The sequence below is a fragment of the Penaeus monodon genome, chromosome 26 (genome assembly GCF_015228065.2).
Source record: "Penaeus monodon isolate SGIC_2016 chromosome 26, NSTDA_Pmon_1, whole genome shotgun sequence".
Lineage (NCBI taxonomy): Eukaryota > Metazoa > Arthropoda > Malacostraca > Decapoda > Penaeidae > Penaeus > Penaeus monodon.
Genome location: NC_051411.1, coordinates 38946069 through 38958661, shown reverse-complemented (window position 1 = coordinate 38958661; position 12593 = coordinate 38946069). Strand labels below are relative to the sequence as shown.

General features: G+C 39.5%; 1 protein-coding gene across 1 annotated transcript in view; it reads left to right on the top strand.

The window, feature by feature from the left end:
* The window catches only part of LOC119589693 (periodic tryptophan protein 2 homolog), a 13090-nt gene extending 1110 nt beyond the window's left edge, over nt 1-11980 (top strand). Inside the window, exons 3-18 of the mRNA XM_037938277.1 lie at nt 1-77; nt 557-674; nt 934-1078; nt 1344-1548; nt 1606-1694; nt 5856-5933; nt 6025-6093; nt 7244-7441; nt 7692-7848; nt 8123-8303; nt 8489-8636; nt 8927-9101; nt 9586-9729; nt 9935-10009; nt 10632-10857; nt 11663-11980. The exon at nt 1-77 is cut by the window's left edge and continues 52 nt beyond it. Of these exons, the coding sequence (XP_037794205.1) occupies nt 1-77; nt 557-674; nt 934-1078; nt 1344-1548; nt 1606-1694; nt 5856-5933; nt 6025-6093; nt 7244-7441; nt 7692-7848; nt 8123-8303; nt 8489-8636; nt 8927-9101; nt 9586-9729; nt 9935-10009; nt 10632-10857; nt 11663-11861 (2284 nt within the window). The 3' untranslated portion in view covers nt 11862-11980. The remainder of the gene's footprint in view (nt 78-556; nt 675-933; nt 1079-1343; nt 1549-1605; nt 1695-5855; nt 5934-6024; nt 6094-7243; nt 7442-7691; nt 7849-8122; nt 8304-8488; nt 8637-8926; nt 9102-9585; nt 9730-9934; nt 10010-10631; nt 10858-11662) is intronic.
* The last annotated feature ends 613 nt before the right edge of the window (nt 11981-12593 follow it).

The following is a 12593-nucleotide window of genomic DNA, read 5'->3' as shown; positions in this document are numbered from 1 at the left end:
GCACTTCAACAGAACGGTTCGCAGTATTAAGTTCAGTCCAGATGGAAAGCACTTTGCTGTGGCCAAAGAAGACACAGGTTAGTGTTATCTTCATTTTTTTTTATAATGAGTAATGTCAGTGTAAAACAATGTAAGCAAGAATTTTTATTTTGATTATGGTAGCAAGAGTGAAAAGAGTGAAGACTATCTTATTATATACTTATTAGGTAATAATCATGGAAACTTTCAGTGTCTTATTCTTATTTGGATAAAGTAGGTTTATTGCAGTCCAGTAGGTTTGTTTATTAATTTGGTTTAGGCTTCAGTACTGGATTGGTTATAAAGTTTTTCATTTTTTTTTAATGTATTTTGAAAAAAAATCCATATACTGTAATTTATGATTATTACATCATCTTTATAATTTGTAGTCCTCAGATATTACATTTAAGCATGGCTGTTATTATCTCCCTGTTTTGCTCTTCACAGAAAGGAAAGGCATTTTATCTGTGGCTCCTTCAGTTAATGAAATTATTTTGAAATATTATAATAATAACTAAATCTCTCATTCCTCCTCCAGTGTATATATACTTGGCCCCGGGTGTTGACAGACGGATATTTAACCCATTTGTCTTGGAGAGAGTCTACCATGGAGCTTATGATCTCACCACCTGCTTGGATTGGTCCCATGATTCAAAGTGGGTCTTCCTTCCTAATTTTTTCCTATGCAATTAATATAGATGTATATATGAATCTGTATGTATATCTTCTCCAACATGATATTTATTGTAGTAAAAGAAATAAATGCAGAATTAATGGTATGAAGAGATGAGTAATGTAGGTTTCACAGAACATTAAAGCATATAACATCATTTTCACATGGTAAGACACAGATTTTACTCCATCTGGTATGGGATATATGATAGACTAAAATTAAAACATTACATTTTCCTCCAGGTTGCTTGCTTATGGGTCAAGAGACATGACAACACGTGTTTGTTCCTTTGTTAAGATGAAGAACTTGACTGAGTGTCGCATTGGTGGTGCCAGGGAAGGAGTTACTGGTGTATATTTTGATGACAAAACATATAATTTGTATGTTGTAAGTATTACATAGTATCAGATAGAAATGTGTAATTTTAATTCTTATTGTAGAAAATTATAATATACTATAATCAGCTTGTCCATTAGATTGTAACAAATTCCCTGATTTACCACAGGAATGTATGTGAAGGATAAAATCCCATTGCAGTAGAGCAGATAGAAAAAAAAATAAGTAAAGGACTGAAAAATAAAAAGACAATCAAAAGATTTTAAAAAATATCTCCCAAAAATGCAAAGCGACCCCCTAAAATGTGTATCCTCAGGTGTGCAAGGATGGCTGCATCAATGTGTGGGATTGCAGCACTGATGAGAGCGGCCTCATCCCTGAGTGCGAGAATCCTTACAAGGTCCGAGAAGGGGGAGGGAAGGCAGGTGAAGATGAGGAAGAAGAGGATGACATTCCTATTACCCAGGAAGAGATAGAGGAGGATGATGTGAAGGCAGGGAAGGCTCTGAAGAAGGAAGAAGGTAAGGAAAGGTATTGAAAGGGGTGGTTTCAGAAGGATCTTAACCCATCACTGCCAGGTCATGTGTACCAGTGCCATAACAAACTGCTTGGTCTGTGGGGTAAACCTGCATATATGGCAGCGTGCCGGGACCTTGTGGAGCGGGATGTTTGGTTCTCTCTCTCTCTCTCTCTCTCTCTCTCTCTCTCTCTCTCTCTCTCTCTCTCTCCTCTCTCTCTCCCTCTCTCTCTCTCTCTCTCTCTCTCTCTCTCTCTCTCTTTTCTCTCTCTCTCTCACTTTGCTCTCTCTCTCTCTCTCTCTCTCTCTCTCCTCTCTCTCTCGTCTTCTCTCTCCCCTTTTCTCCGTCTCTCTCCCCTCTCCTCTCTCTTCCCTCCTCTCCTCTCCTCTCTCCTCTCTCTCTCTTTTCTCTCTCTCTCTCTCTCTCTCTCTTCTCTCTCCTCCTCTCCCCCTCCCTTTTCTCTTCGCCTTCTCTCTCTCTCTCTCTCTTGCTCTCTTTTGCCCCTCTCTCTCTCTCTCTCTCTTCTCTCTTCTCTCTCTCTTCTCCTCTCTCTCTCTCTCCCCTCCTCTCTCTCTCTCTCTCTTGCTCTCTCTCTCTCTCTCTCTCTCTCTCTCTCTTCTCTTTTTTCCCTTTCTCCCCTCCCCTTTTTCCCCTCTCTTTTCCTCTTCTCCCCCTCTCTTTTCTCTCTCCCCCCCCCTCTCTCTCTCCCCCCTCCCCTCTCTTTTTCCTCCCCCCCCCTTTTCCTCCCCCCCTCTCTCTCTTTCTGTTTCTTTCTCTTCCTCTCTCCCCCTCTTCTTTCTCTCTCCCCTTTTTCTCCCCCTTTCCTCCTCTCTTTCTCTTCTCTTTTCCTCTCTCCCCTTCTTCCCCCCTCCTCTCCCTCTTCCTCTCCCCTCTCCCCCCTCTCCTCCTCCTCCTTTCTTTTCCTTCTCTCCCCCCCCTTTTTTCCTCCCCTTTTCCCCTCTCTCTCTCTCTCTCTCTCTCTCCTCTCTCTCTTTTTTTCCCCTTGTCTTCTCTCTCTCTCCCCTTCTCTCTTTCTCTTCCTCTCCCCTCTCTTTTCCCCCTCCCCTTTTTTTCTTTTTTTTTTTTTTTTTTTTTTTTTTTTTTTTTTTTTTTTTTTTTTTTTTTTTTTTTTTTTTTTTTTTTTTTTTTTTTTTTTTTTTTTTTTTTTTTTTTTTTTTTTTTTTTTTTTTTTTTTTTTTTTTTTTTTTTTTTTTTTTTTTTTTTTTTTTTTTGGGGGGGGGGGGGCTCTCTCTCTCTTTTTTTTTTTTGGCTTTTCCCTCCCCTCCCCTCTCCCCCCCCTCTTCCCCCTTTCTCTCTCTTTTTTTTTTTTTTTTTTTTTTTTTTTTTTTTTTTTTTTTTTTTTTTTTTTTTTTTTTTTTTTTTTTTTTTTTTTTTTTTTTTTTTTTTTTTTTTTTTTTTTTTTTTTTTTTTTTTTTTTTTTTTTTTTTTTTTTTTTTTTTTTTTTTTTTTTTTTTTTTTTTTTTTTTTTTTTTTTTTTTTTTTTTTTTTTTTTTTTTTTTTTTTTTTTTTTTTTTTTTTTTTTTTTCCCCCCCCCCCCCCCCCCCCCCCCCCCCCCCCCCCCCCCCCCCCCCCCCCCCCCCCCCCCCCCCCCCCCCCCCCCCCCCCCCCCCCCCCCCCCCCCCCCCCCCCCCCCCCCCCCCCCCCCCCCCCCCCCCCCCCCCCCCCCCCCCCCCCCCCCCCCCCCCCCCCCCCCCCCCCCCCCCCCCCCCCCCCCCCCCCCCCCCCCCCCCCCCCCCCCCCCCCCCCCCCCCCCCTTCGCCCCCTTTCCCCCTCTTTTCTCCTCTTCTCTCTCTCTCTCTCTCCTCCCTTCCCTCCTCTCTCTCTCTCTCCCCTCTCTCTCTCTCCTCTCTCTCTCTCTCTCTCTTCCTCTTCTCTCTCCTCCTCTCTCTCTTCGCCCTCTCTCTTTCTCTCCTCTTTTCCCCTTTCTTCTCTCTCTCTCTCTCTCTCTCCTCTCTCTCTTTTTTTCTCTCCTCTTCTCTCCTCTTCTTCTCTCTCTCTTCTCCTCCCCCTCTCTTGCTCTCTCCCCCTTCTCTCTCTCTCTCTTCCCTCTCCTCTCTCTTCTCTCCTCTTTTCTCTCTCTTTTCTCTTCTCTCTCTCCCCTTTTTCTCTCCCCTCTCCTTTTTCTCTTTTTCTCTCTCTCTCTCCCTCTCTCCTCCTTCTCCCTTCTCTCTCTCTCTCTCTCTTCTCTTCTCTCTTTCTTTTTGCTCCGTTCTCTCTCTCTCTCTCTTTTCCCCTCTCTCTCTCTCTCTCTCTCCTCTCTCTTTTTTCCTTCCTCCTCTCTCTTTTCCCCTCTCCTCCTCTCTCCTCTCTCTTCTCTCCCCTCTCTCTCTCCTCCTTCTCCTCTCTCTCCCTCTCTCTCCTCTCTCTCTCTCTCTCTCTCTCTTCTCTCTTCTCTTCTCCCCTCTCTTCTCTCCTTTCTCTCTCTCTCTCTTCGTCCCCTTCTCTCTCCTCTCTCTTGCTTTTCTCTCTCCTCTCTTCCTCTTTTTTCCCCTCTCTCTCTCCTCTTCTCTCTCTCTTTTTTCTCCCCCTCTCTCTCTCCTCCTCTCCTCTCTCGTCTTCCTCTCTCTCTCTCTCTCTCTCTTTCCTCTCTTCTCTCTCTTTTCCCTCTCTTCTCTCTCTCTTCTCTCTCTCTTGCTCTCTCTCTCTTTTCTCTCTCTCTTCCTCTCCTTTTCTCTCTCTCTCTCTCTCTCATTCTTTCTCTCTCTTCTCCTCTCTCTCTCTTTTCTCCTTCTCTCTCTTCTTTTCCCCCTCTCTCCTCTCTCTCTCTCTCTCTTGGCTTCTCTTTTTCTCTCTCTTCTCTTCCTTCTCTCTGCTCTCTCTTTTTTCTCTCTCTTGCCCCTTCTTCTCTCTTCCTCTTTTTTTCTCTTCTCTTTTTCCTCTTCTCTCTCTCTCTCTCTCTCTCCTCCCTCCTCTCTCTCTCCTTGCCTTTTCCCCCTTTCTCTCCTCTCTCCCCTTTGCTCTCTCCTCTCTCTCCCCTCTTGCTCTCTCTCTCCCTTCTCTTTTCCTTTCCCTTCCCCCCTTTTCTCTCTCTCTTCTCTCTCTCTCCTCTCCTCTCTTCTCCCTTTTCCTTTCTCTCTCTCTCCTTTCTCTCCTCTTTCTCTCTCTCTTGCTCTCTCTCTTTTTCTCTTTTTTTTCTCTTATCTTTCCCTCCCTTCCTTCCCCTCCTCTTTTTTCCCCCCCCTTTTGTCTTTCCCTTTTTTTTTTTTCCCCCCCCCCCCCCCCCCCTTTTTTTTTTTTTTTTCCTTTTTTCCCCCCCCCTTTTTTTCCTCCTTCTCCTCTTTTTCCCTTCCCCTCCCCCCCTTTTTCTTCCTCCCCCTTTCTATGGTTTTTTTCCCCTCTCTCTCTTTTTTTTGTTTTTGCTTTTTTTTCTCTCTTCCTCTTTTCTTCTCTTCGGTCTCTCTCTCTCTGTCTCTCTCTTTCTTCTCTTTTGTTTTTTCTTTCCTCTCCCCCCGCTCCCCCCTTTTCCCCTTTCTTTTTTTCTTTTTGCCCCCTTTTTCTCTCTCTTTTCCCTCCTTCTCTCTCCCCTTTTTGCTCTCTCCTCTCTCTCTCTTGCTCTCTCTCTTTCCTCTCTCTTCTTCTCTCCTCTTCTCTTCCCCTTTCTCTCTCCCTCTTGTCCGTCTTTTCCTCTCTCTCTCTCTCTTCTCTCTCTCTCTCTTGCCTCTCTCCTCTCTCTCTTGCTTCTCTTTTTGCTCTCTCTCTTGCTTCTTCTCTCTCTCCTCTTGCTCTCTCTCTCTCTCTCTTCTCCTGGGCTATGCTTAAATTTTAAGTCTTTATTATTTTATTATTTGATGTATTTATATTTTATTTTCAGCAAAAAAGAAAAACCAAAGAAAAAGACAGGTGTCTAACTCGTCGTTTAACGAATTGAAAAGCACCTGAAAGGGGATGAGCACCCCAGTGACACAACCTTTCCCAAGCGCAACAAAAAGAGGTCCGGCATGCGGACCCCGGGGGCTTCCTCTCTTTGACAAAATGATTTAGGGGGGCTTTGTTCTTCCTTTAATATCCAAACAGTGATACACAAGGGGGGCTTTTTTTAATGGGGAGGGAGCTTTTTACCAATCTCTCGTTTTTTTTTTTTTTCCTTTTTTATTTTTGGTTTTTTCCATTTTGTCTTTCTTTTTTTATTGTTGTTTTTTGTTCCTGCTCATCCTGTTCCCTTTTTTGGATTTTCGATAATTTTAGTTATTTTCAAAAGAAGGGGAGCCTTTTTAAAAGCAAAAATTTTTTTTAAATTTAAAAATTTTTCATTTTTCCCGCCAACACTAATTTTTCTTTCATTCTCCTAGAAATCACAAGCTGGCATTAACCCCGGGGGCTTCGCCCCCTTGGGGGTCCTTCCTTGGTCACTCTTGGGGGAGTGGCAGGTGAGACTTACTCCTTAAACAGGGCATTCTTTCCATATACTCCTTTGAAGGCTTTTTTTCACAGTTTAATAATTTGATTTGGGAATTTCAGTTTATACTTGGAGTTTTTCATTCCTTTTCTCTGAAAAGGTTTGGGAAAGTAATTTTTAGGGTCAAAAACGTATGAGAGTTGTAACTACTCCCAGATGGTCGAACCCGGGAACGGGGGTGAGATGCAATATGCCAATATTTTTTCATATTTGATATTTACACTTTATTTTATTTTTTTTTGTTACTTTTAATTTTTACATTTTTTCTCTTTTACTCTACTCCAATTTCTTTCATTCTTTAAACCCTTGTAAAAAGGGCTCAGTTTTTAATGGTTCTGGGTTAAAGGGGTTGTTTCCGGGAACTTCTATTTTTTATATATTGTTCTCCTGTAAATTCTATTGTTAAAGATACTCTAGTTAGGGGTTCTTGATTGGGGTACCATACCCCCTTTATGGTAGGAAAAAATGCTAGGGTTTTTTGGGGTCAATTTAGGTTTAAATTTTTGAAAATTTATTAATTTATATTTTTGGGAGACTAGTACCTGTTGTCCAACTTAAAAAAAATGCACATGCTACCCAAAACTATAATAAACAAAAAAACAGAACAAAAATGTTCTTTCATAATAACTGTTATATTTTTTGACCCAAAATTTCTTCTGGTTTTTTTTGTGAAACCCTTTTTCATTTTTTGGGCATTTCACAGTTAAAAAACATCTTTCTTTTTAAATTAAATTTTTTTTAAAAATTGAGTGTAACAACTCATTTCAGAGAATGCTAAACCGTAATTATTTGGATAGGTCAAACTATGGTCAAAAGTCCCCCTTCCTCGTCACTTTTTCAGAACACCACCCATCACGGGGTGGAGTTTACCCGGGTGGGGGGAGCGTCATTTCACTTTACTGGGGGTACAGTATCAGGTATATATGTTTGTTGTTTATGAACTTTACTATTGACCAAATAATTTTTATTTATATTTAGACGGGTCATATATGTTTTTTTTTTTTTGTAAAACATTTTTTATAAAGCTTGGGGGTTTAAAGTAGGCTATGGCATTTATGGCCGTGAAAGAGGGGTTTTTTTTCAAAATCAAGTACAAAAGCAAAACCTTTTTTAGTATATGTTTAAAGGGGTTTCAAAAATCAATTTGTTACAATATTAAAAGGGTTTTCAGTTGAAATTTTCAGATAAATTTTAAAAATTTTTGATGCTGGCTGGCAATGATTGTGAAGTTTGTTAATATTATTATAACTTAAATGATTTTATTGCATTTTCTCTATTTAGTTATGTATTGTTCTTATTGCAGGAACTGTACGAGCCTTTGATCTGATTAGGTACAGAAACTTCAAGACCTTGACTTCCCCACGTCCAACACAATTCACCTGCGTCACTGTTGACAGTAGTGGAGAACTTATAGCTGCAGGAGGCCAGGATAAACATGATATTTACTTGTGGTCACTCAAGTTAGGGAAGTTGTTAGAGGTAATTGTGGTGTATAATGAAGCTTGCATGTAGGAGAGAAAGCACTTGGTTATTGTCATTGTTTGGAATATAATTTTGTGGAATTGTAATTCCTGAATATTAATCTTACGGTAATTCTTAGCCATACCTTTTTCACCAGTTCTCCTTTAAAAAGTTAACCCTATTTAAAATTTTAGTTTTTGATTATTGTCTTCTCACTCTGGCCATATTTCAATTCACCTTTTCACTCCCTCTCTCCCTCCTCTATCAGGTTTTAGGTGGCCACACGGGACCAGTTGTTAGTGTGCAGTTCTCCAAGCAACCAGGAAGCACAATGATGGTATCGACAGCCTGGGACGGCACAGTGAAAGTTTGGGATGCCATCAATGATACATCAGTCAAGGAGAATATCATGATGTCAGCTGATGGTAGGTGCTGGATGTGTCAATTCCTGAGGCTATAATTGTTAGAAGCTAGCTTTGTGTACTGGAACAGGAAGTGCTGTGAAACGTGTACAGTAGAAGTCATGTAATTGCCGGTAGGATGGAGAGGATCACTGTCCATAGACTTAAAGTTGAAGATTCTTTTATGGGAATCAGGTTTTATTATTGGTATGATGAGGGAGATAGAAATCATTGTCAGTGGTGCTTTGTCTATAGGCACACATTTTTACTAGCCAACTGTTATGATCTTCTATTCCAGGACTTTGTGTAGCATTCCGGCCAGATGGGAAACAGGTAGCTGTCGCGACGCTTGATGGACAGATCACAATGCTGAATCCAGCTACTGGCCGTCAAGAAGGGAACATTGTTGGACAGTCTGACCTTGGTGCTGGGCGGTCAGCAAAAGATAAAGTCACAGCAAAGAAGAATCTAGAGTCAAAGTAAGTAGAGAGGAACAACAGTCTTTTCAAATTATGGTTATATTGATGGAAAGCATATGTGAAAGAGATTAGATTAGATGATTCTTTGAGGAATATTGCTTGTTTTCTTGATATCAGAGTCATTTTCTAATATAGTTTGTTCTTACTACACAGCAATCATTATAAGATTTGTCTCCTATTAACAGAGCCTTCACTACATTGTGCTATTCTTCGGATGGAAAATATTTGATTGCTGGAGGACAGAGCAAGCATGTTTGCATATACAGCATTGAGGATGAAATTCTTATCAAAAAGTTCCAAGTGACAAAGAACAAAAGTTTTGATGCCATGAGTGTAAGTTATCTGGGTGTCATGACCATTATTTCAATATCTATAAGTTAATTTTTCTTGTAATTGATAATTGTGTACTCTATTATTTTGCAGAAGTAGATAATTGTATATATGAAAATACTTTAATTAACCTTTGTCTAGAAAGAAAATAAGAAATAAATGCAAATTCATGTAAATATATAAAAAGATTTGTCTGCCATGTGAGCATATATGCCTTTCCCTATACATCTATTCATGCATGGGCCTGTGTGTGTTTGTATATTATCTCACATTATTTCCTTCATCACTCTTAGGATATACTGAATCGCAAGAGGATAACCAAGGATGGAACCAACCTGGCGGAGGTTGAACACCGTGGACACAGACCAGCAGATGATATCAAGTTGGCCGGGGCGCGAAGGGGGGACATGTCTAAGAGGAACTTCTTGCCAGAGATTCGAGTCACTTCCTTGACTTTTTCTCCTACAGGTAAGAAGTTTTGGTATTTTTGTGATTTTAACTTGCATAGTATTTACTTACTTCTTCAACTTACTGGCAACAAGTTCATGTGTAGTTTCTTGTGAGTTTTGTATCACACACATGGCTGTATAGGTACTAAGGCACCATGGAATCAATTAGTAGGCCCTGCATTACTTTAACTAATTCCTTGAACTTTTTGGGAAAAATGTTTTTTATAATACTATTAACCTAATGATACTAAGATAGTATATGTGCATACATACCACATTCGATGTGATTTTGATTTATTAATTCTGTTTCTGTGTAAAATTTTCCCCAAGTGCTTGTTGGCAAAGTCAGTTACTAGTTCTAATAACTCACCTGTTTACCCTTTTCCTTAATTTTGGGAAGATTTTATTTTTCATTTTTTATCACCTTCCCTTTTAGCATGGCAAGTCATCTTCAACCACACAACAATGCTCACCATACTTATATATTATTTCCTTCTCAAAAGGTCGCAGCTGGGCAGCTTGTACGAGTGAAGGCCTACTTGTCTATTCACTTGACACTGACTGGCTCTTCGATCCTCTTAACCTCGACGTCTCCAACACACCTTCCGCTGTCAAGCATAAGCTCAAGGAAGAAGATTATTCCACAGGTGAGTTAGTGGTATATCTATATTTTATATATATTTTTTATTTATATATTTTTTTATTTTTTAATTTTGCTGTGATTTTGTTTGTCCTTTCATTATATTAGGATTTATGTTTGTTTTCTAACTGTATTTTATGATTGTTATTATTGTTTAATTTTTAGATTTAGCTAATTTTTATTGATTTCTTGGTGAATAATTGTCTTTCTAGCACTGATGATGGCCTTGAGACTGAACATTAATTCCCTCAAGCAAGAGGTCCTGGAGAGCATCCCATTAAACTGTGGTAAGTATTCATCTTTTGCCTTTTCCTTTCACCTTTCATTTTCTGGGTTTCTTGTACTCCTTCTGCTTTTCATCTTCATTTTCCTTCTCCATCTTTTCCTTCTCCTTCTTCTTCCTCTTCTTCTTTTTCTTCTTCTTCTTCTTTTTCTTCTTCTTTTTTTTCCTCCTCCTCCTCCTTTTCCTTTTCCTCCTCCTCCTCCTTTTCCTTTTCCTCCTCCTCCTCCTTTTCCTCCTCCTCCTTCTTTTCCTTTTCCTCCTCCTTTTCCTTTTCCTTTTCCTCCTCCTCCTTCTTTTCCTTTTCCTCCTCCTCCTTTCCTCCTCCTCTTTTTCCTCCTCCTCCTCCTTCTTTTCCTCCTCTTCCTCCTTTTCCTCCTCCTTCCTCCTTTTCCTCTCCCCTTACTTTCCTCCTCCTCTCCTTTTCCTCCTCTTCCTTTTCCTCCTCCTCTCCTTTCCTCCTCTCCTTCTTTTCCTCCTCTTACTTCTACTATCTCCTCCTTCTCCCATAATAATGATATTAAGGATAATGTAGTAAAAATGATAATAATGATAATATTGATAATAAAGATAATGATAGTAAATGATGGTGTTGATAGTCACAATTCCAAATCCACTCCTCCCCACAGTGACATTAGTAGTGAATGACCTGGTGCAGTTGTATGTTGAGAGCCTCCTGCAGTTTGTGGCTGAGAGTCTGGAAACGACCCCACATGTTGGTCTCTATTCCCGCTGGGCCACAGAACTGGTCACGCGCCATGGCCAGGTCCTCAAGACCCGTGCACCACAGATCATGAGCACCCTGAATGCCTTGCAGAAGTCCCTCTCAACTCACCACAGCAACCTCAGTAAAGTGTACGTTGGATGGGGATTTTACTATTCTTTAATTTTACGGTTTAAAAGGGACATTAATATATTTTTGTTTTATGTAAAAAGCTGAAAATATAATATATAATTGATGAATTCAAAGACTTTCTGCAAGTAGCTGCATTCTACTCTTTTATTACATTAATATTTTCTTATGTCATGAAAGTTGATGCAATCATTAAAGAAAATATATTTTTTGTCTTAACCCATTTCTGACGGGTAGTATTCATAGAGGCCCAGGCCTCGCTGCCGGGGGCTTATATCGTCGCCCGATCATGTGCGACCACTCATGCCAAATACCAGCATCCCATGCCGTTTCTTCGTAATACTACGAAGATATGTTGCATTTTCAGTTTTCATTATTTTCTAAAGTCTCTACTTGCCAAACTTCCTGATAAATCGAGACTGAAGGATACTTTTGTTGTTATATAGACTCCATAGTTGATCATTATTCAGTCTATAGTCCGAATAAAATAAGCAGTGTGTGGCATCACGGAGTTGAAATCGTCGGTTTGTTGTGTATTTTTTTTTTGTTGCATGGTAAAAATGAGAGTGTTAAAACCGACTTAATCACACTTTCAGTGGCAGAAAAATAATCTTTTGCCGTGATTGTAAAAAAAAAAAAACTCATGGCATGTTCATGGATACACCATGGCATGTGCGTACATGCCCCCGGCAGATGGTCCCGCCATGCCATGGCATGTGTGTACATGCCACCCGTCGGCAATGGGTTAATGAACATTATTATTCATATCTCTATATTCTAATATATAAATTTGTTTAACCATTACAGTTGTACACACAATGAGTACATGCTGAGTTATCTACTAGCTCAAGCCTCCCTCAGAAGAAAAAGAAACCTTGCCATCACACCTGGAGACGAAGGAGAGAGCAAGGTTCCCTACCTCACTTCTGATGGGGAGATGGAAGATGATGATGACGATGATGGTGATGACTTAGAGAACATGTTTCCCGAAGAAATAGAGCCGTGACTGTAAGAGCACATAGGAGATTTATAGGTAGGATATTTTATAATGTGAGGGAGTCTCGGCTAAAAGAGTTGAGTTTGTTGAACCTGATGTTGGTATCTTAATAAAAACTGTTAAGTGATCAGGGTTGATTTCTTTCTCCTTTGTTCAGGACCAAAGGCTTATAGTAAGATATTTTATACAAATGAATGCCTTGTTTTGTTATTCTGCATTCCCTGGTTTATTGTATTGCTACCTTTATCTCTGTCTTTCCATTAGTTACAGTATAACAATACTGTATCCTTAAAAGCCATGGCTGAATAACAAATCAGTATCAAAGAGAATATATAATTTATGAGGCCTTGATTATTATTCTCATCTTTCTTAACCAATATATGAATAAACTCTATATGACAAGAGAGTAACTCATTTTGTATTTTGTATTAGATTGGTACTTGACATTGCAGTCAAATGAGGACAAATAATATATTAAAATCAAGATTCCTTTGAAAAGGAACTGTTGAGTGTCACAAAATTATCTCTACAGTAATAATCGTGTTTATTATTTAAATTTATTATTTATTATTTTATCATTGAGTGAATGCCACATGCAAACAATTTTTTTTTTTTTCATATTCTGTTATCAGCTGTGTTGTCCAACATGAGATTAAAGAAGAAAAAATCATATTTAACATGGAAACCAAGACAAGGTGATGGAGAGAAAATTGCACTGTTGCTTTCTCCACAATTAGTTCA